We start from the raw sequence: 23,953 nt of genomic DNA, 5'->3' as shown, positions 1-23,953 counted from the left end.
TAAAGCTTAATTATGCTCAGGCGAGGGAGTTAAAGCAGGGAGGCAGAAAACGAGATTTGAACGGTGGCTCTAAACAGACATGTAGGGGAGGCTGCAAAGCTAATTTGAGCCAAGATAATTATTGGTATAAAAGAGTAAACACAGTAAATACGAGTTTATTACATGTGCTCTACAAGCATGAGCATATCAGGGGAAACATTAGGGCATGCATGACATACTTTATTCCTTATATTGCTCATAAAGTAGATTTAAGATTCCCTCTAAATGCTGGTTGGTCTAGAAAAGTCAGTTCAAAAGTTGTTTTTGTCAGTGTGCAGTACAGCTGCTAAGCTGGATAAGCGGACATTTAAAGGACAGTAAGTGATGGTGCTATAAAGGTCTAAATAATTCAATTTTATATTATCAATTATCATGATGTATTGAGGCCCTGAAGTGTATATGACCTCTGTTAAACTGATCCAAATGTGGTAATGTGCAAATGTTTAATATTTTTTAATGAAATCAGGGTCACAGTGACGGACCATAAGAAACTACTTTAAATGTAATGACAGGAGAAATTATGGTCGGTCAGACTGCCAGCTAAGAGAAATGTGAAGTCGAGCACAGTGATCAAGATTTACTTCGATAACAGCCTCTACTGTCATAATAACAGTCATTTTAAGCACTGCAGACACAAGTGTGTTATTCTGAAACCACAGGGATGACGAGGTGTGAATGAACACAGTAAAGATGTCTGCCTGAGTGAAAATACAGATACGCTGGTAGGACAGTGCAAGTTTGAACAACTTTTACACATTTCACTGTTTATGCATATATTATATTATCATTAATTCTTATCATTGTCTGAGCTACAGTAAGGAGCTAATACTGTCTGTTCCTGTTAGGACTGTCATTATTTCACACATGCAATAGGCTGCCATTGTGTGCTAAAAAAGGATCCCTCTGCACAGCTTGCAGAGACAAACTGCTGTCTTGTTTAATACAATTTATCACACTGAACAGCACCTGTATCACACTAAAGTCAAGGCAGCAATATTTTTATGTGAGCTTTATTAATGGAGTCTTTGAAAGCAGCAGGAGTCTGGTGGGGTGTTTGCACAACCTGCAGAAGAACAGACACTTTCTCACTGCAGAAATAAAACTTATGAAACTAGTTTTAGCTTTTGACTACATCCAATTTAACATTCAATTCATCTGCATTAGTTTTATGTGTTACAGCTCGCAAATGCAATCAACTTAAACCATAAACTTGCATAAGATTTCGACCTAATTTACCCACACAATATTACAACTTCATAGGGTTGATTTTCAGATTGATATTGATGTGGTGGCCGGAAAAGGCTCACCCACAATCTAACAAAGAAAATATACACATAAAACAACACTTATCTTTTAAAAAAAAGCATGTAAAACAGTAATTTTGTCCATAACAAATGTTAAAATTAAAAAAACACAAACAAAACATTTGACTCATCCCTCTAAAGAGGGTTGATGATATCGTAGTGATATTTCAACAGATGAGGTAAGATCATCTGATGAGTCATTTAGTGCTCAGGCAACATTTCTCACCAACACATTACAGTGTGACAGCAACAACAGTGCTTCTAAGCCACTGACAATACAACCGTATCCAGTAATCCATTTACTGCAGCTTTCTGTTTTTGTCATTGGAACAACCTGACAATGTAGGTACAGTGCTTAACAAATTTATTAGACCACCACCCAAAGTAAGGTTTATGCCACAGCTGCCCTAAATTAACAGCACTGGTAAAAATTGGTAAAACCAAAACCATTTTTTTATGTTTCTGCAATGGTTAATACACCAATATGTAGAAGCTCTTTAACCCAAATGATATTTTTAATGCTGAAATATAATTATTATTGTTATCCATGAATTTTCAAATTTACTGATTACAAAAAAAACGGAAAAAATATTAATTCTTGATTAATATGTCAAATTATAGTTATTTACTTGCATTCCTGAACAGAAAAATTTGTTTTAGTGGTTGAACATTATGCTTGATTCATTTCTGACTTCTCAGAGAAGCCCAGTGAGCCAGTTCAAATTTTGATTTAAAAAGGTGAATTCAGTTTGAAATTCCTCATTCCTGTTCAAAATGGTAAAACGTGGAGAGCTCACTGAAAATGAAAGAGTCCGCATTAAAGCACTTCATGATGCCGGATGGTCTCTGAGACTGGTGGTCTAATAAATTTGTTAAGCACTGTATATATAAGAGCTCTCAATTTATCGTTACCATAACACAGACAATTTGTAATTTTACTATCTAATTGGAGGGTTTCCAGTTAATATTCAAAAGAGCACACACAGTGGGCAACAGAAGACCACTGATTTAAGTCATGATAACAAAATTACATCAAAGGAATCTGAAAACAGAGCATTTTTGTTTGAAAAGTCCTGGTTAGCTTATATGGCACAAACATTTCAGTAAGAAATAGTACTAATGTTGCTAAATCCAGCAAAGTAATGTTAGCATTTAAGATAACAGTAAAGTTTGCTTGGAATTCTTGTTTGCTTGATCTGAATTCTGTGATTTAAGGGGAAAAAAACCTCCTCATGTTCACCCTCTCATAGGCTTTCAACCATTTTGGTTCGTTTTCTACCCCCTGCATGAGTGCAATTTTATCAACAGTGTCCCACCATAAACCACTACATGTAGCTATGGCTTCAATGGCAAAAAAAATACTTACGAACTTAGTTACAAATTATTGATTGCTTTAAAGGGGCTCTATGTAAGATTTTTGCTTTAAAACTTCCCACTTTTAAGTATATAATGGTGCACACTTTATCCCAATGAGAAGAATGAGGCTCTTTATGTCTTCCTTGTTTACCTGTATAAGCCTGTGGAGTCGTTTCTCTGTGAAGAACTTGGGCCGAATTTTCTGTGAAATCTCAACGGAAGTAACGTCGGGTACTACGCAACGCGCGCACCCCGTTGCTCTGTTTATACCTGACAATGGCGTGTTGAATGGAGAAGGCTGCTTCCACGAGTAAACGACCGGCTAGCTCAGCCCAAACAACCACACAAACTCCTCAAACATAAAAAACTAAGACAGTTTTATCTGCTGAAGCCTGTCAAGCTAAAAGAGAGTGTAACTGACGCAGGGGGAAATGGAGGATAAATATCGATGGATCATTTGAGAAATAGAGGGAGCTACGCTCAGCGCTTGGGATAAATACTGATTCAGAGATGGCCGTCTTTCTGTGGAAAAGGTAAAGCATCACTCTGGACCATGAAATACAATGTAGTGTTTTATGTTGTATAAACCATACACTACATCACGTTAGCTTGCTTACAAAGATGCTATCCAAACAACGAGAATGTCACGTTACTCATTTAGTGTTTTCCGGATAATATTTAATCTTTTTCTTGCTTCCTGGCACTGGACTTAACTTACTGAGTTTATGTTTTGATACTTAGCTTGTAAAATATCTTCAACACATAATGTCAGCTATCTGATATCCGTGGTCGAGGCACCATTATCAGAGCTAAGCAACGTTAGCCCTGTTGCTTCTGCTCTAAAACGCATCCCATTCAATACACATCACACATTACACACGTAAAAAGACAATTAAATTGGTCAGTGCTGCACTAAGTCGCTAAGTTGTTCATTCATATAAATGGTCAAGAAAATATCGTCCTCTTTTAATAGCCTTTGTGCCGTGTCTGCACTAGAGTTTCAAATATGATTTATTCATTTCCATTTTTAGTTGGTGGAACTTTTCAGTGTTACTTCACTTACCTCCCCTGTATACACGATGCCGGTAAATCACCTTCGTCTACCTTTGACGGTAGATCAAAGCAACTGAGATCAAAGCATTAAGTGGAGGCGCAGGGATGGAGGTAATCTAAGCTAAAAGTTCTAATATATTCAGTATTGGCACAAAATGCCCCCCAAAAAACTGACGGATCAAATGGCCAGTTTCACCAGCGGACGCAGGAGGAAACTTTAAACTTTTGCGTGAGAAATCGGTAATTCACTGAAACTGACAGCGAGTCCAGGTATCAGCGCGTTCATTCATCATTCATTCATCTGCCTCGGCCAGCCAAGAGGCTAAAGAATGCCGCCAGGTCTCCCCCGTGCTTCGGAGAAATAGGCATCTGTTTGCCAGCTTGATACATACAGCAACAACACTTCAGTGACAGACTTTTCCGACCCCGACTCTGAGGAACGGCTGCCGAGTGAGCGGAGCGGGTCTTGTTCTCCGTCCCAGAGTGATGGAGGTAAGTTAACGTTAGGAACCCACTGATTATTCAGCCAGATTGATCAAATGAAACCATCACTCGTGTTCATTCATGTAATTTCAGAAGTAGACTTGAGAGAAGAGCAAGCCCCATGCAGTTCTACAACACCGTCTGCTGGCAGAAAGAGAGGTAAGAACGAAAAAAATTCTACATTATAGATTATATATAATATATATAACATATCAAATATTATATTACTTCTATAATTTACAGGCAGTGCCAGGGGACACGCAAGTGGGAGAGGACGTGGGCGCATCTAGGGTCCCGTGGCGGCTGTCCAGTTGCATTGTGCCGTATTTTGTATTTATTTTTATTTTATTTACTTTACAATAAAATAACATTTGTAAAACAATTTTCAGATGTCTTTTATGTCATTGAAGGCAAAATTATAACATTTGAATCACTGTTTTGCTTGACAGACTCTCTTTCACAAAAATGCATTTTTCTCAGCTTTCTAGAAAACAAGTGGTCTTTTTGGTGAAACTAGCCTCTATTCAACTTCAGATAAGTCAAGAATAGAACAAGGTGCAAAAAAACTTTTTTCCATGATGAAATAGAGAGTTTCTTCTTTCATTTGAGCTATTCTGTGCTTTCAGAGTCATAGTACAAAATATTCTGTGGGTCTTGAAAGATCACTCCAAATGGCCAAAAACGCTGGCACAAGCCACTTTCCATTTTATAAAAGGGCTGGCACTCAATGAGTTAACATACACCCTCATCTGTGCGTCGTGTCCAACACTTTCAAAGCTCATATTGGAAAAAAAAAAACACAAAATGATAAAATAAGCTATTTCTCTAAATTACTGTAAAAAACAAACGTGTTATTAGCAGAAATATTTCTTATTAGTGTTTTAAATGTGGATGTACTTAAAGAGGATGAGAAATAGTTTGATTTTACTGATGCAGCTCTTTATATCTCAGTCTGTTGTAAATAGTTTTAAATTACTTTCAAAGTAATTTTTGAAATAATTTATTATTATTTTTACTATAAATGTAGCAATGAGTGCACAGTGCATAGTGTTTAAATGTACTGTTTGAGTCAGAGAGTTAGACAAGACAAACTGTGTGTAAGCATTGATAGCCTTTTCAGTACAAGAGGAGTTAGTTTAAACATTTCTGAATAGACCTGAATGCTTCATAATTATGACTTTCAGCCGTATAAAGGACATATTTTCCACTCATATTTTTTTTTTCCAAAATTTAAAAAAAAAAAAAAAAAAAAAAAAGTGCAAAATCTCATCTCGTCGCGTGGGCCCAAATCTTGTCTTGTGAGATAAGCGTCTCGTCACACCTCTACGAAACACTCTAGATATATTTGAGTGAGGTTGCTGTAAACATGCGAAAACACAGATCTATGTGTGGCAGAATTTTGGATTTACACTGTTAGATAGTTTTTCACCTCTTTTGTATCTAGAGTTAATTTGGGCAGGGCAAATATAGATTCCTGTGACGTCACGGGTTGCTTTGGGTCTTACTCTTATTTTCAACATCAGCAGTGGTCATGATATCATTGCTGTAGCACTGTGTGTGCAACAATCAACAATATTTCATAATGATAAACTGTGAGACAAAAGGTTTATAACACTCTCTCTCTGTGGTTATGGACCTGAACATCACTTGAAAATATTGACAAAGTTGTCCAGTATTAGCCTTTTTGAATGTTTTTGAGCACTACCTGCATATGATACACAGTACTAGTTTGACATGCTGTCAATGCTTAACTACTTTCTTTTAAAGGAGAGTGATGGTGCTATGCTTATTACAAGGAAAAATAGTCAGGATGTAAATTTATGTCCATTTGGCTTAATGTGTGAAGATTGCCAACAGTCAACCAGGGTTCAATCATGGAGGAAATTTTGTTCACATTTGCAATTATTACACTTTTTGTTATCATGAGCATGATGTAATAAATTATTTAGCTTCTTCTTTTAAATCTTTAATACCATTTTGAGCGGAATGCACATTAAAATAAAGCCTATTCTAATAAATGTATACGTAAATGACTGTAAGGATGTATAACTCCCTGAAAATCATTTACTACTCATAATTATTCAGCATTGTATGTTATAAACTCATTCCAGCCTGATTTTTCAGGATGTTTATGATATTGATCATACACCAATATATTTGCGTGCACATAAACAAACATAATAACTGTAGGGTAAACTGGAAGTACAGCTCAAACGAGAGTAAAATGCTCTGTGGTTTCCATACATAAACAGTGATTGACAGATTAAAAGTGTCATGCAAAACATAAAACATGGTACCAGTTATTAGAGGCTGAGCTGCATTATCAAAAGTTTTATCAAAGCTTTGTTAGACAAAGTGGTTTCTTATAGAACATGCAGAAGTCACAGTCACCAGGACAGACTTGAAAATAAAAATGGAGATGAATGAGGATGATCCATGGAGATGGGAATACTAACAATAGTTAAGACTACCTGTGCCAGGGTCATTCTCATGGCACTGACGGGCGACGGCTCAATGTCCACCAACTGCTGCACCGAGCTCAGAGTCTGGCATATAAATGCAGGCAAGCAACCACGCACCCACACACCCAAGAGTAACAGTGCAGGCACACAGACACACAAATACAAGCAGGGGTTAATGGAAAAAGCTTAGGGGAAAGTGTTAGCAGAGGTTAAACAGGATTAGGAAGACATGGGGAAGGAAAAGCACATTGTTGTTAAGTTTAAATACCAGTTTATATGTAAAGAAAGGGAAAGGATACAAGGAAGAATATTTGTCAGAGCACAGTGAGAGAGAGTTTGAGAGTAAAAGTACAAGAAGACAGGAAGAAACACAAGAGCACAAATGACTCAGACACAGGAGAAAAGGATAGATTAAGAGGAGGAAGGACCAATGTCCACTGGGGGAACTCTCTTTAAAGCCAGCAATACTTAACAAGACCCCAGAGGAGTGAGACAGCATGACTCCCTCTGCTCTCAATGATTTATGACAATCAGAAATATCTTTATCATTCAGTTGTGGCTTGATTTAAATGTAAAAAATAAGTAAAGCTTACATAAATGATAAAAAGTCACTTGGTCTACAAAGAAAAGTTCTGAGTAGACATATAGCAGTTGGCTTTGAAATGACTATTATCAAACACAGTGTCGATTCATGCTTCTATCATGCTGTCACCACACACTAGTAAAGAGGACAACTCCATCCTGAATTGTTAACATAAAGAAGCCTCTAAAGGCTGGAAACAAAAGAGCCAGAGATCTCTCAGGAGAATAAGAATGATCAGAGCTTTGGCTCTCTGATTTCCATCTTGGCAAGCCTCTCACCCCCTTATGAAACCACGGGATTCTCCCAAAAATCCCAATATTAAAAAGCAAATGAATTCTGCTCCTAGATTCAACAGATTGAGATGAATTGACTTGAGCACCAGATGTTAAATACAATATTTGGAGGGACAGAAAAATGGTGAGGGAGAAAAGCAATGTATGCATGAGTGTGTATGTTTGTGTGTGTGTCTGAAAGAGACAGGGGAGATGGAGTGATGGTCCTGCAGTATGAATAGGTTCAAATACAAACAGCACAAGCTTTAAAACAAACTATTCAAAACCCAACAGCCCAGAGCTGCATTTAGAGTGTCATAAAAACAGAAGATTTTTCTCACCGTGTCACATTCGCTAGGCTGGAACTGAAAGTCTTGTGCTTTGTGAAATATGGGATTCTCCTGCATGAACAACTGCTGGTTGAACTCCTGTATTATCTGCAAGCAAGACGAAGGGAAAGAGTTAATCAAGGACATTTGTGTGCATGCTTCCTGCTGTGAAAGCTTGTCACTATTGGACCACAGACTGTGGTTACAACAATGGAGCAAATTACAAGCCAAATCCAGCCAGATCTTAGACTGACAGTGGGTGAGTACTTTATATTTATACAGCGTTGAAGGTTTGAATGGGAACTCTGAGCAAACATACATCTTTATTTCTGGTCAGGTGGCCTCATGAGTGTTACAATAAGTAATATTATTCAGTCATACATTTAATCATTTAATTGAAAAATGTATATGCAGTTTTACTTGGCAGTGAAGGCTCTGCTAAAAAGATGCACCCTAGGATAGTCAAGCAGTATGCTTTGACTTTCCAGGGAGCGCATGGCTAGAATCCCACATACGGATACATGAATACACATGAGTTTATGAATACAATAAAATTAATCCATGGTAGCATGAATCTGAAAATAAGGGTGCAACGAGGTTTATACTATGAAGGAGGAGGCTGGGGTGGGGGAGGTTAAAGTTTGCCGGCAGCAGCCTGTTGCATCAGCATTAATGCAAGCAGGGATTAGTGAGAAGTACGTCATATTTCAATTGACTGCTGAGTTGGGAGAAAAAGATAACTGGAATCAGCTGGCCATCAGTTGATCATGTCTGGGCATGTGAATACCGTGTCCTGCATGAACTAACACTAAGCTTCATCAAGTAATTTGCTGGGTTTTTTGTTTTGTTTTGTTTTTTTTGCAGATCTTGATTTAATCACCTTCTATACCCAGAGTTGTAAAGCACAAAAGAAAGAAATAGGCTTAAATTACACTGTTGTGCCAGGAATAGCAGTATGGCATATCATGGTCTTGCCCATTACACTGACTAGCCTATTCCTTAGGTTTTTAGATTTTCAGAAAATATAAACTCATAACAAAAAAAGAGTTTTAACACAAAAATGAGATAAGCCAATTAATAATAATGGCAAAATCATTTTTATAACTACCTAGATTCAAATGAGTTAATGGAAATAATGAGTTGAGATCTCAAGAAAATAACTGAAATAAGCTCATATCACAGGGAAACCTGCATAAAACAATGAACAAGTAAAAACCTAAAAAAAATTAACCTGAAATGGCTTGTTATAAGGGATGTAAAAATAACTCAGTAAAGAAAAAAACAATAAAAGCAATAAAAATATGGACAATTTTTATTAATTTAACAGAACATTTATGGTATTACTCGTTTTGACCAACAGAGGATGCTATATGTATTATTTGATTTAAGATTTATAAAAAATGTTTATATTTATCAACACTTAAAAATGAGAAAGTTATGTACATATTTATAGAGAAAAGTATTAGAAAAGTGTTTTTAAGATTTTCTGCAGTCAGACAGCTTAATTAAAAGACTTATTCAGAAAATAATTGTAATCTGATTTCTTTATTGAAATTTTACAAAATCAATTTAAAAACTTGCATTAAAATCATATTATATTTTAAACTTTTTTACTGACTATGTTGCATGTCCTGATCTGCCTGTTTATGTGATGGCACCTGGACACTGATCAGTCACAATCAGTGTTTGTAAAAAGGCTCTGTGCCAAACTTTCTGCTCTTTTTGTTTTGTGTATTATCTCAGATTTTGTGATGTATTATATGATTTTCTTAACCTGACACGCCAGATGGATTTGTTTCACACATCCGTCTGGAAAACCTCTGGTAGACAGCATTTGGGAAAGGGCAGAGCCTTTGAAAAAAATTCAGAGGGTGATTGGATGAACGTTCTGTCTGTCACAACTTTACGGGCCAATGAGAGCAACAAAACATGTGACGTCGTAGCTGCTACCGAGGTGCACGTGCGCTGCTGAGGAATAAACTTCATAGAGAACTGCATAACGTGAACCATGGCAACTGTAGACATGTCAGTACTTGACTTTAGTCATTTTTGAGGGAAAAAAAAAATTCAATGCTGTTTTTTGTTCTTCTTTGAACGTAGAAATTTCGTCAAGTTCTGACAAAACTGATGCTTTAGCAGCATCAACACTAATCTCTTCCACCATATCTGCACCTGCCTCTTGTTGCTGCTTGCTTATGTCACGACTCTGCCTGCTGGAAAGCACTGCCCCTCGACGCTGATTGGTCCTGTCACTTTCTAACCAGGCTCTATTGGATTCCCCAGTGAGAAACATGGAAATGGGTGGATCTATCTGCTTTGCAAGGTTATGATTTTCTTGCAATATAGTGATTATCAATGAATTGCTGAATTGTGATAATATCAGTATAGTGGACCGTGTATTGCGTATGTATCGTATCACCACATATCGCAACATATCATATCATATCGTATCACATCTTATCATATTGTATTGTATTTCGTATCATAATGTAAGGTACCCTGTGACTCCCATCCCTTGTCCTGAGTTGATTTAATTGTTAAATCTTAGCTCATTATCACAGGAACATGGAGTAGATAACATATATGGATGCAGTTCTGCTTGGGGCTTGAGTATATTGAGACATTTCAAATGTCATTTTAAGAATATCCATGTCAAGGCAAAGAACTTGGGAATTTGGTTTGGAGTGAAGCTGAATAGAACGAGAATAATCCTGTAGACCTCCAGCAGGTGAGGTCATACTGAGTTGGTTTGGATTCAGACTTTCTGTTCGCTGGCCAGCACTCATTGTGAGAATGAATCTAATTGTGTTGTTATCTTTTGGTCCCATATTCATCACACTCCCTCTGAGTATTGTTCTCAGAATAGACTCAAAATCTGACAAGATTGACAGGAGTTTTTATTTCTTATTGACTATGAGTCATCTTTCTATCATATATACAGTTTTTCAGCTTCTTCCTTTGGTTTCCTTTGAAATGTCTCATTAGAGTTCCTGCATACCTTTCTGTAAATCATTGTCATTAAAATGCTGAATGTGAACACGGCTCCAACACTAGAATCCTAAGTGCATTTCCCATTGTGTGTCTTGGAAGAAAATGTTAGCTTCTTTAAAAAATGAACTCAAAATGTCTAGGTTTCTTCTTCATTTCATTGGGAGAAAATACATATTGTTGTGATGAAACACATATTTGATCATGTTAGGATGTCAAGAAGATTGATGCATATTCCCAACAGAGTCTGTTTTGAAAACTTCCTCTAGAACTAACATGAAACTAAAAGTACAGAGGCTCTGCGTCTCTGTACATCTGACTTACCCTGGTAGATTTATCCAACAGGAACTGGTAGGTGTTATGTGTGGCTTGGTAGGCCTCTAGTTCTGTCCGACACAGCGCTACCAGGTAGTCTTTCACATGCTCATAGATCCTGCCATCCAGAGCCTGGAGGACAGAGAGAGAGAGGACCAGGGGTGACAGAGTAGAATGGATTAATTCAATGTAATTCCATAATCCTTCATAATAAAGCCAAGAGAACAGGGGGTTCAGGGAGAGACAGCAAAGAACACAGAGAGTGGGACAAAGACTTGGTGATCAAGACCAGGTACAGCAAAAGCTTTTGCAAGGTACACTGACTTTTCACCGTCACGTCACAGTGCACAGTAACACCTTTTTTCTCATCATCAAACTCCCAGAAATCATTCACGTCTAACTTTTCTATTGCTGAAGTCTGACCTTAATGTCTGTGACCTTCCCCTCTTTGTTGTTTTTTAGCTTAGAGTACAAATTCACCTTCAGGCATGAAGAGGTTTGAAAGTCTGGCTAGTTTGTTTAACTTTGTTGAAGGCAAGCTTTAATGCTGAGAAATGTGTATTTAGTTCAAGTTTCAACACTTTCCTTCCTTGAGGCATTTGATGAGTGATTCCTTATTCAAGTGTAGTTATAGAGTTCGCATTATTAGAAAAAAAGCATCAAACCATTTGATAATCAGAGTGAAAATACAAGTCCCAATAACTAAAATCTTACCGAGTGTATCTCTCTAATTTCTGATTGAATATCAAATACACTGCCCACAGGTCTAAGTAAGCATCTGGAGCATCATATTTCAAGATATAAACAGTAAAACAAAAGCCCTGAATCATTTGGAAAAAGGCAAAAATAGCCATACTTGCTAAGTGTGTACAAAAGTTTGTGCTTGATAATTCAATATTTTAGATACCACATTTTGAGTGATTGACTCTCCACTATCTCAGTGACTGATAGCAGGGGTTGACTGATTATTGCTCTGGCTGATTATGAAGGCTGATCTTTTGCATTTTCACTGCATGGTATGTCTGGCTCTGTTTTTTCACTCTCCAAAGTCCCACCAAATGTCCTGCATACAACAACAATCTGATTGACTAGATGTCACAAGTACCAGCCAATCAACACTTAAGCTTGGGTGCCACTGACACAGTGAGCATATGGCATCACTTCCCATTCTCCTGCTGCTACTACGTTGCAGTTTCTCATCCTGATAGAGCTAGGGCTTAATTGTTTATTTTCCTTCATTTGGTTGAGTACGCAATTTTACTTTGCCACATCAAGGACATTTTGTACATCACAATAAATGCATGTCGTTTAACAGCCTCATGAACAACTAATAATCTATAATGGTATTGGCCCTGAAAATCCAATATCAGTCTTAGAGCTGTTTTTCAGTAGCTACAGCATCAATGTTGACATTGTTGGTTCTCAATCAACCCCATCTTAACATTATATTTAAATGAATGATAGGACAGTGACTCTCTAATTGATTCTGGTTTTAAATTCCATTGATGCAATGCTCTGAAGGAAAAGATAGTCTAACTGTGTGTGGTTTTCCTTAGCAGAACTATGCAGATTCTAGCTACACCTCTACTGGTTCTGTCTGCATTATTTCAAGAGTTAATAAAGCCAGAGGTGAGGGGGGCTAAGCCATGTAGAAATCCATAGACTACTCAGACATATTTGAATTTAATTAGGTGTACCCAAGTGAACAGACTACATTTCTTATGGATATGGCAATGAGGAAAACTGAATAGTTTATTTTCTACAATTTTTAATGCTTGTCTATGTAAGGATTCCAGAGTTTTTAGGACTGTAAAGTATTTATTTGACCAGCACATCAGACAACAGGTGATTTGAGGGATAAACATGGAGTGCAAGTGCAAAAAGTGTCTTTTAAATTAAATTTTGCTTGCTGTGCTGGCAGATAATTCAACAAGCAGTTCAGGCCTTACTTTATGTTGTTCACATCTTGAAGTAAGGTGTTTGTGTGATCTTGTCAGATGATGTTAAGAGCAATAATATGGCAAGAAATTTGACAAATACAATTGCAAAGATTTGAGTTCCTGCAGAAATGCATTTGTCTGTTTGGTCAAATCTTTCCATGTAACCAGAAAAGAACTTGCACTGTGAGAGTAATCTAGAAAAGAGTTGAGCCATGTTGGTATATATTGTATGAACCAACGACAACATCATGACATGTCCACCCACACCGGTATTTTCCTTCATGATTCCTCATTAATCCTCAAGACCGTCATTGATTAACAGCTCCCTCCCTCTCCTGTAAGATGTGATGGACTAGTTAGGGCGATATGACTTAGTCTGTGTATTCTTAATGATCCCTACAGTAATGTGACAGTACACAATTTCAAGCACATCAGCCTCCAGACTTTCCTAGTCAGCTAGAGTGATTGAAAACACCTATATAGGTGATATATGAGAGTTAAATTCCAATAACAATTCATTTTAAAGTGGTTTCTTTCTTTTTTAGTGACCTTTTATTCTTTTTTTAAGATTACTTGGGGAATTTTTGACTACATTTTTATAGGATAGCTGAAAAGAGACAGACAACAATGGGAGACAAAATAGGGAAAGACATGCACCAAACGGCACCAAGACCAGAAAGGTCTACAGCCTCTACGTAAGGGTGCCAGCTCTACCAACCAAGCTAAACCAGCACAGTGAAGTGGTTTCTATAGAAGCATACATGCAGGCAGGGATTTGCCAGGAATTGCTAACAGTCCAGAGAGATAAATTCTTCCTTCAAATATGGTTTTAATCAGGTTGCCTTATGCAGTTAAACAATGTACACAGACATTAAACTGATTACAGAAAGAAAGGAAGAAAAAGAAAATCAGACAGAAAGACTGGGGCATTTATGACTATATCTGAGAGTTAGGGCTGTGTATAGAGTCAAAAATTGGGGAGAGAGAAAGAGTGAGGACAGACAAACAGGAAAGGAGCCACAGGCTAGATTTGAACCCAGGCTGCCCGCTTCAAGGACAACAGCCTCTGTACACATGCTCCCAGGAAGACGGTTAGATGAAAAGAAATGCAGAGCACAAATGAAGTGGCAGAAGGTCAGAGGAAGGACAAAAGCCAAGCAGATGTTTCATTTGACAGCTCTTATCATTAGACTTTCCGATGGGCCGATATAAAGACATTTTAATGAAGTATGCAGTCCAAATGAACAGTATTTCTATTGGGAGCTGGAGTAGTGCTGCCAAGCTGTGTGCCACACTGCCAAACAGACAGATCAGACAGAGAGGAATGAGAGAGAGAGGGAGGGGGAGAAAGGGAGAGAGAAGGGCTAATGGAAAGGAAGAGGAGTAGGAGGTAAGAGATGAAGAGAGAGTATTTGAAAAGGTATAAAACTTAACGTACTGGTGCGAGAGAGCAGGAAAACCAGACAGAGAAAAAATGTGTGTGTTAGTGTGCCTGTGTATGAGCGAGTCTGTGAAGTGTTCTTTAGATGGTGTTCTAACAGCTGCAGGGGAAGGTGAAGGGGTTCAGATTCCGATTCAACAAAACACAGAGAGACCACAGACACACAAACCCACACACAAACTCTGAAATACTCAGATGCTTATACTCTCCTTTCGCCAAAGTACTTTATAAAACCTGTGCTCTCTCTGAGCTGGTCAGTGGATGTTTCAGACTAATCCTACAACCTCCAGCCAACACATACACTCACCTTTTAAACATCCTATCCTAACACATAAGAACAGGTTTTTTTGATATGTACATAAACTTCCAAAACAGAGCATTTGTACACAAAACACAGAGAAAAACAATGGGTGTCTGGTGAGGAAATTATGTCATCTAGGGTGTGTTGTTGGCTGACTTCTCTCTTAATGTTCCCTCATCATTCTACTCATTTCCTCCTCCCCCTTTCTTCTCTTCCTCCCCTCCTTCTTTCATCCATTTAGGGTAGTGTTGTAATGGAGTGAGTCAGCCTCCAGAAAAAGCCCCATACTCATATCATTGCTCAGTATGTTTTGGGTAGAATGACTGCACCAGGCTGAACAGTAAGCACCGCGCAGCAGACCAGACAGGGCAGCAGAGGTGTTAAAGTGTGTGTGGGTGTGTGTCTGGTTTAAAGACAGCCTTAGCTATGAGAGCATCCAGAGCCAACAGCAGAGGGAGATGTGGAGCAGTGTTTTTATCTGGTGCCCTTTCACTATGACTGTCGCATTGACAAGGACAGTAGCTCTCAGTGTAGAGTAAATGTTATTCCTGCAGCAACAGTGAGCATGTTTACGAAGTAGGGCTCAGATTCAAAAAAGACAAATCTCATTATTTCTAATGCCTAGAGAAGCGGTTCATAATGTGTGAGGACACTTTTCCCAGCCAGTTTATCACCAAAGTCTTTATGGTTTGGTTAATCAACATTTATTTTTGTAAAAACAGCAGACTCAAAAGTACGGTTTCTTTTATAGGATGTGGAAAGTTGTTGTTGGATATCAAGAAAGTATTTTCAAAAATTATAACAAGCCCAGAAAACCTATTTCTGTGGGTTTACACAACACTCCAATCTTTTCTGGCTTGTATTGTCCTGATTTGTCTGTGCACATTGTCGTTTATTTATGTCTCTCTCTTGATATTGCTTCCTGCATTTCTCCAAACATCTCTGCAGAGGGAAAGATTTCTCACACAAAAGTGAATAGAAGTGCCTTTTTTGTGATGCAGATTTTTCTCCTCCTTCAGGAGCTCCCCTTATCTGTGACTTTCAGGTGAAGACCTGTAAACACAGTATATAAAGAAAATGCAAGGAAAGAGAGAGAGGATGAGCAGATTGCCTCCCTCTAGCCATGTCCCCTTATTTCTCTTTGTGTGTTTGCATTCATGTATTTGTGTATGTTTCCCTGCAGTCCTGTCCTTCTGTCGCAGGGTACTGAAGATCTATTATTCAGATTGGCCCTGTACCATAGATGCTCGCATAAATTCCTGAGGCAGTGTGAGAGAGAAACTAAAATAGGGAGACAGAGGAAAGAGAGGGAAAGAAATTGCACAAATCAAATGGACACAGAAAAAACAATACTGAGCTTTACTTAATCTTCAATAATATCATTTTCTTCTTATCTTCTGTCATGGTCTAGACAGAGAAAATACGGTGATAAAGTGTGTTTACTATGAAGTCAGAGTCATGTCTGGGACTAATGACTGTCTGAACAAACAAAACATCTAACGTGATGTTTGTGTGCAAGTATGTGTGAGTTTGTGTAAAGGTGACAGGTTTTTACAGTAAGGATGACATCAGCATCACTCAGCAGCCTGACCCCACAGTATCTGAGGTGTGTCAGTCTGGGAACAGAGTCATCCTGTGTGTTTGCCATAACTGGATTATCACCACAACTGCTTTTGCTAGGTGATGCTGATGTTTCATGGAAGAATGGGCCATGTTCATATTCCATATATCAAATAACACTCAGTTTAGCTACTAAAGAACTTGATAAACTATTTCATATAGCACTTAAATAGGCAGCTCTTAACAGGATTTTCCACAGGGTCTAACGATATTAAACAAATTGTGCTTAAGATTAATGTATTTCTATGTGTTTCCTACCATTAAGGAAGTAACTAGTCTGAATTTAAATCTAATTAACTAGGAAATCAGTTCCGAGGTGCATTCCTACCTTTCACCACAATGGTATTGTGACGTGCTTTCTCTAATTTCTTCTGTTTTGATTCATGTGCATGTGCCAGAAAAATCATAAACTACAGCACAATGCACACAAACAGCTGCTGAATGCATGCTGAAATAAATCTGATGGTTAACAAAAATTTGGCTTCCGTGTTAAAAATCAGTGCTTCCTGTATTACAAAATGTATTTAAACATGATTACACACAGACATGAGGCCACATCTAAGATGACTCATAAAAGAGCAATTATTAGAATCATGATCCCACAACCACACAGGAAAGCAAACACTGGCTCAGTGATGCACAGCTGTGTCTTGGAGAAAGGTGTCAGATGTGATTATGAAGCACAAAGAGGATCTGATTCATCACACACAGAAAAATAAAATTATTCTATATTTATCCTATAACAGGACTGGAATGACTGACTGTGTCAAAATTGACTTAGTCAGTCCTTTCAACATTTCAGAAATCCTAATTTCATGCCTACCAGTCATTTGGTTAGAATAGACATCAGGGTTGCTCATTTTAAAGCATTTCCCCTCACATGAGCCTTCTTTACACCATAAATCCACAAAACTCCAAGGCTCTCTTTGAAGACTAAAAACTGTAAAATTTTCTGTTTTTCATGTATGATATATCCCCTTAAACTAGTTCAGTAAAGGGCGTTGAGTTTGCACATTTATGAAGTGTTTTTCCCCCAAAATGAGCTTTAATTCAAAGAACCTCCCCATTTTGAATTGTCGAACCAGAAACTGTGTCCCCATTCCGGGGGATTCCTTGGGGTGTTTTCAGAGCAAGAGATTCCCACTAAAAGTAATTATTTTCACTAAAAGGAAAACGTCCTTATAGCATTATACACAGCTTTTTAGCTGCCAGGACTCTTACTGCAAAAGTACAGTTTTGTTAAATGTCCACATTCACATTATTTACTTCAGTTTTTTCTCATCATCCTGATGTAAATACCTGTATGCAGTGCAGCAGATCTGTGTGGTAGTACCGGTCATGGTGAGCATTGGCAGCAGCTAGTGTAAGTAAGTAGTCGTTCCTGGCCTGTGTTGCCTTTGAATTACAGTCACTTCTTTTTGCTTTCAACTGAAAGAAACACACAGATAATAATGCATTACTACATCAAAATAACTTAGCATTAAGCATTCAGCTTAAAGTGAAGAATGGAAGCCTCTTTTAAGGTTTCATTAGAGAAAAGAAGAGGAAATATTTTTTGTGTATCATGGGTTGAAAGAGTCTGCTTCAAAGCTTTCTTTCGAGAGGAAGTGAAGATGTTGTGTTAGTGATTTTGTGACTGAGCCCTCTTACCTTCACACTTGCTTTCTGTAAACTAATTCTTGATTGAAAAAGTCCCAATTTAGACCTGGAAAAAACACACAAAGATGCAAGTCTTCATGAATAATGTATCCTTGTCTAATTTTAAGTTTAATTGCTACAGACAGACACAAAGTATGAGTACTGCTGGCCTTTTATGTCACACAGTCTGGTTTCAATCAAACATTAATTAACATCAAGGTAAGGTGTGAAGGAGAAAAAGATGGAGGCATTTCTATGGCAATCATAACTCTGATCTCTAGCCTCAGACCTCATATATCGACCCTGAACAGGCTGGAGCTTCACAGCAATAAATCGCAGCCTGATCCAGCCATCATGATTTATATCAATGGTGACATCAAAAAGACCCGCCATATAAAATGATGGAGTGAGCCTGTGCGTGTGCATGTGTTTGTGTCGTCTGCTTTTCTGTGCTACTGCGCTGACGTGTGTGAAAACACGCTGTGTTTTTGATTAACTCTCACACATTCTGAAGCAAAATACATTTAGAACGTAAGATGAAGTTGGTCGCTTGCCTACGTGTGAGTACTTGTGCTCTGTTCCTACTTAAGCCCTGCTTTATGCACCAAGCATTTCTCCCAGTATTAAGTGTGTATTGAGTCTGCTTTCACACCAGATTCTCTCTGTGTGTTCCCTGTGCCCAACAATGACTAATGTCTTGACATTCTTCTCCATACGCACACACTTACACTCTCTCATAATGGCACAGCAGCAATGCGGTAATTCCTGTGTCTGTATCTTTCTACAGAATGACAGAGAACAGAAAAGAGCCGACTGGCCAATCGATGCAGCCGAGAATTCATTGAAGCGAAAATGTCACCATGGCTGCTGCTAGCCAAGGCAGGGAGGAAAATAACCCTTATCAGGCCTGGATCTAACTTCTCTTATTAATTGGGGAGCTGCAAAGCTGAAACTTGTATCTGACAAGGCTGTCTTTCAATGAAGGAAAATCACCAAATATTTCAATTTGGCCACCTTTATGATCAGATTTAGGTTATTGCTTGGAATTACACCAACAGAAATGCATCCAAAAATGTTACAACTGTTCTGTATTTATGCTTTTGAGGCGTTAAAGTCACCTTAATATCTTGATTACCTTTGTCAGACAAGCAGAAACACAACTATAAATACTGTACGTGACCGTTTTTATCCATCACTCTTAATGACTGTATCTCTCCCTCTCTGCCTCACACACAGACTCTCTCTGTGAGGTTAGCCAACTTTGTACTCTTGATGTTATTCTTTCTGACAATCCAGGCCGTCTGTTTAGTCAATGTTTTTATTTTTACACACAATTCTACGAACCCGCACACACACACTCAGACACATATTCACAGTACTGGAGTCAACTCACTTGGCCTCTATGTCAGCCTTCTCTCGTACGGCGTGGGCGACCTGCTCGCAGTCATAGTATTTTTTCTTGGCTTTGGCCAATTCTTTCACCGACTCCTGCAGCTCAGCTTGAATGCCACTCAACTGATCTATGGTCTGTGGTAGAGAAAAAGGAAAACCGGCAGGCTATTAGAGACGGAGTGGAACAACGTTAGATGGACGTCAGAGGGAGACATAGAGAACAAAGACTGCCTCAGGAAACTATGAGTAACTACCACTGTTTGCACATTCTCTCACCTTTTTCAGCTGCTGCTCCTTGTAGAGTCTAACAGTCTTAGATGGCTCTGATACTTGACTTTTGTAGTTGTCGCACACGTTGAGCCTGGACTGGCTCACCTGCACTGTACCTTCTAAGTAGGATCTCCACACTGCATACACATTCCTATTTGAAAGAGATAAAGTACAAAAATGTAAGAACATTGCTGTGAAAATTGCAGTCTGATGAGTAGTTGTTTAAAAAAACAAGTTCTCCCACAGCTTGGCCAACTTTTTAAACTCCCCACAACACTGTGTGTTTGCTACTGTGAGACTGAGAGACTGTCTATGCACCTGGAAGGGGAACATGATTGTGTAATGAAAAGTTGTAGTACTAGCTAGAACAAACAAATGCAAAACAAATGCCTGTGTGACTTGCAGACTTAACTGTTAAATCCAGCTGGAGTTTTATATTTCAGAGCTTCTGTTACAGTAAATAATGAGTCATGGATGTGCTCTAGACCATACTGTGTTTTTTCTATAATCCAGCCAATCAAAGATTTTTTTTATGAGTGCTGGAACAAGCTATTTAGGAGGGCTGCAATATTTAAAAATGTATTTTAGCAGTGCTTTACAGGACAAAGGGACCATGGTTCTATAACTCATATGCATACTCACAAACACACAAACACATACCTGTAGTCTGTTCTCTGGTCATCAGGGTTGATTCCAGGCCAGTCTCTCTTAAGGTACTGACTTGCTAACTTCTGCAGAGCCTGAAAGAACAAGAGGAAATGTGGGACAGACCCTTAGTAACACTATTTTAATAGACTCTTTATACTATGACTATGTGGGAAAATTCATAATCAAATAAGCAGAAATCATGTAGTTGAATACTGTCTTTATCAGTTTACCATACAGCACATTATAGCACTCACATCACAAACCCCAATATAATAAATCAAGTTTTTATAACATTAAAATTAGAGGTGAGTGGATTAGAAAAATCAGTGCAAATGCTGACACAGATTTGCTGCTAAAGCGCCAGTTTTATCAGAACTTGATGACATTTCTTCAATAAAAAAAGAACAAAGAACAGCATTGAGTGGTTTTCTTTTCAAAAACGAATAAAGTCATGCACTGGCATGTCTACAGTTGCCATGGTTCGCATTATGCTGTTCTCCATGGAGTTTATTCCTCGGTAGCAATAGCAGCTACGTCACATGTTTTGTTGATCTGATTGGCCCATAACGATGTGACAGACAGAACATTCATCCAATCACCCTCCGATGTTTTTTTTCAAAGCCTCTGCCTGTTCCCAAACGCTGTGTATGAGAGGTTTTCCTGGCGTGTCATGTTATGAGATCAGCTGATCTCACGCAAGCCCTCATCAGCTGACAGCCAACTGATTGGTTCCAAGCACATTATTGGCTAATTGTGCTCATGCTGTCATATTTGGACCGATCTAGCCTGGCTATGCTTTGCTGCTCCCTCTACAAGCTGCTTTTTGCAACCCTCCTCCACCCTTGCTCCTCCTTTATTCTGCATCTGACTTGATCAATGACATTCTATTGTCACTAATGCCTGCTTGATGCTTTCCACATAGGCTTGTGAAAGGGCAGGGGATCCCAGAACAGCCACACTGCCAAATATAAATAACAGTAATGAGAGCAAACTGATAACTGCTAATAAAGACAAATTTATAACAGCAAATCATGTGTTTCTTGACAGAGGTCCTGACGGAAATAGGTGGGGAAATATTGGCAGATGCTGATGTTCAACCGATGCATCCATTCATCCCATCATTAAGAGTGAACGTAGTTGAAAGAAGCATAGCTACTCTAGTTCAATAGACCTTTAACATGGACTTTTCCCCACAAAGTATTTTGATATGCAAGAATGCATAATGACTGAGATGCAGTGAATATAGAAAGACCAGAATAGGAGACACAACTTAGCAATAACTTAGTATATTTCACTTTACACAGTTTTGGAGGGAGGATGTAAATTTTACAAATCAGATACTTAATCAGCAGTTCCCCATGTCACTCCTCTGTCTTTATTGCACAGCTGTATTAAATACTTGATTCTGAAAGGCCAAGAATGCACAGCAATAGTCTGCTAGCTCCGAGAGATCGATGCTGTTAAGATGAGCAAACCAATTACTACGAAAAAAAGATGGTTGCTTGGCATGTGGCTCTTATCACTGACTCTGGAGGACTAACTGTAATCATATCAATCTGCTGGAAGAAGTGCAGGTAATGTAATGTCAGTCTGTTTACAGTGGGAAAAGGAGAAAGGAGAGGACAACCACAGTGAATAGAGGTTTGAATATGGAAAAACTGTATGCTGTAATAAAGACATATCGACAAAACTAAAGATGGCTCATGGGGTAAACAAATAACAGAATATACTTTAGGATATGGTGGTAAAAAGTGAAGGGAAACCTAAATGTCAACAAACTCATAAGTGGGATGAGAAAATTAATCAGGTGTTGCTGTTATTCATACAGAGAAAAGTTTGATTCAAACTGATATTCAAAAGTGCATTAGCTTGTTTAAGGAAATGTTCAGTTTGATATGGATTATAAACTTTTGCTTAGCAAAAGAAATAAAACCCTTCTAGATCAATGAAATAATCTCAAGATCAATATTCTGTTTCATAATAATGATTACCAATCCTCTCACTTGACATTACCCTGTTCCTAAATAGCCCTAATGAGGCTGATTTTGAATTCATTAGCTAAATGCTGGCAAAAAAGTACAGTCAAACTCTGTTTTTCTTCTGTTAAAAAAAAAAAAAAAAAAAAATCCACTATAAAATGGATCGGCTCTGCGTCAGCATCAGTGAATCCCCAGTCAGCTCCTGTGAGTACGAGCAGAAAACCCCAGGGCTTGCAAGAAAGTGTAACCTACATCTTCTGGACTGGGTCACTGTGTCAGTAGCAACAACTCGCAGACTCACTGCCCCCTGTGTTCCTCTGGATAAGTGTCTCTGTGTGTAAATCCTCATTAATAACACCTACAACAACCTAATTAGGACAAAGAGAGCACGGGGACGAACTTTACAAGCCACATTTTTCTATTTATCTCTTTCATCACTCTCCTATGAAATCTGCATGTAAATCTGGTCTCTCTAATCTGCTTTCAACACTCTGCTTCACCTACTCAAGATGGTTGCTTGTTATCAAATTTCCACTTCTCTCTTTCCATCTTGGTATAGATATTTTATTGAATCACCTTCTATCTCTCTCATCATGCCCTTTTTAACCTTTCACAGATGTTGGCTGAAGCCTTTGGGAGATGCCCACCACTTCTTTCCCTTTCCCTGCACCTGAAATTCAGCTCCCAGCATCTGACACACATCATTATGTGTCCTTTGGGAGACGGTGGCCAAGTGACCCCTGGAACCCACCAGCTAAATCCTCTAGAGAAAGTCATGAGCCAGGCTTTTATATCAAGGACAGACATCAAAGCTTAAAATAAAAACAACCGCCCTGTTACCTTTACACTGCTCCTGTTTTGAGGTAAATTGGCAGCCAGTGGAGGTACATATTTTGTGGCAAAGTTTAAAACAGAGCCTACATGAAGGCAAGGTAACCTATTTTGAACCAACTGTGTTGGTTACTGAAGGAAATGATTAGCTGGATGCCAGTCTCTTGACGTAAGCTACAGATTGAGGTGTAAGAGCTAGATAAATACCAGATAAAGTCATTTCATGGACACAAAGAAAAAGCCATGGCACAAAAACTGCCCTGTCCAGAGCATGAGGAAACACGTCTGATTCTCTCTCCCTCTCTCTCTGGGGAAGGGTGGAGTGGGTGTGGATGGTTTTGATGAAAGACTAAGAGACTGTGTTTGTTAGAAAAAAATAAAGAGAGTGTATGTGTGAAGGAGGGCTGGAGAAAAACATAACGTTTAAAAAACAACGACAGAAACGCCTGGGATTTAATTGCCTTCCTGCTGGATAAACAGCAGCTTTGTTGTGTTGGTGTGTAATGTATGTGTGTGTGTTTTCGGGTGGGGGTGAAGTGAGGACAGTGACTGACAGCTGAGACAACCACTGACTGTGAGCTGGCAGGTTGACAGGAGGAATGATTTGACAGCTTGACTTCAACCCCCCACCGTTCCCTATCAGTTTAACTGTAGTGTAGAGTTCATCCACACTGTCCCATATGATTACTCACATCTGGGAAAAAAACCT

The 23,953-nt window shown here is 38.5% G+C and overlaps 1 protein-coding gene across 2 annotated transcripts in view; it reads right to left on the bottom strand.

Annotated features, from left to right (window-relative positions):
- LOC121521537 (F-BAR and double SH3 domains protein 2-like) overlaps positions 1–23,953 on the bottom strand; it is a 106,789-nt gene that overhangs the window by 34,725 nt on the left and 48,111 nt on the right. For both annotated transcript variants that reach the window (XM_041805616.1, XM_041805623.1), the window contains exons 4-10: positions 20,447–20,526; positions 19,793–19,937; positions 19,518–19,651; positions 18,137–18,191; positions 17,786–17,914; positions 11,194–11,316; positions 7,894–7,989 (exon numbers count right to left, since the gene is read on the bottom strand). In XM_041805616.1, coding sequence (XP_041661550.1) covers positions 7,894–7,989; positions 11,194–11,316; positions 17,786–17,914; positions 18,137–18,191; positions 19,518–19,651; positions 19,793–19,937; positions 20,447–20,526 — 762 coding nt within the window. The remainder of the gene's footprint in view (positions 1–7,893; positions 7,990–11,193; positions 11,317–17,785; positions 17,915–18,136; positions 18,192–19,517; positions 19,652–19,792; positions 19,938–20,446; positions 20,527–23,953) is intronic.

Source organism: Cheilinus undulatus, linkage group 2 (assembly GCF_018320785.1).
Source record: "Cheilinus undulatus linkage group 2, ASM1832078v1, whole genome shotgun sequence".
In the NCBI taxonomy this organism is placed as follows: Eukaryota; Metazoa; Chordata; class Actinopteri; order Labriformes; family Labridae; genus Cheilinus; species Cheilinus undulatus.
This window is presented reverse-complemented; position numbering and strand designations above follow the sequence as displayed.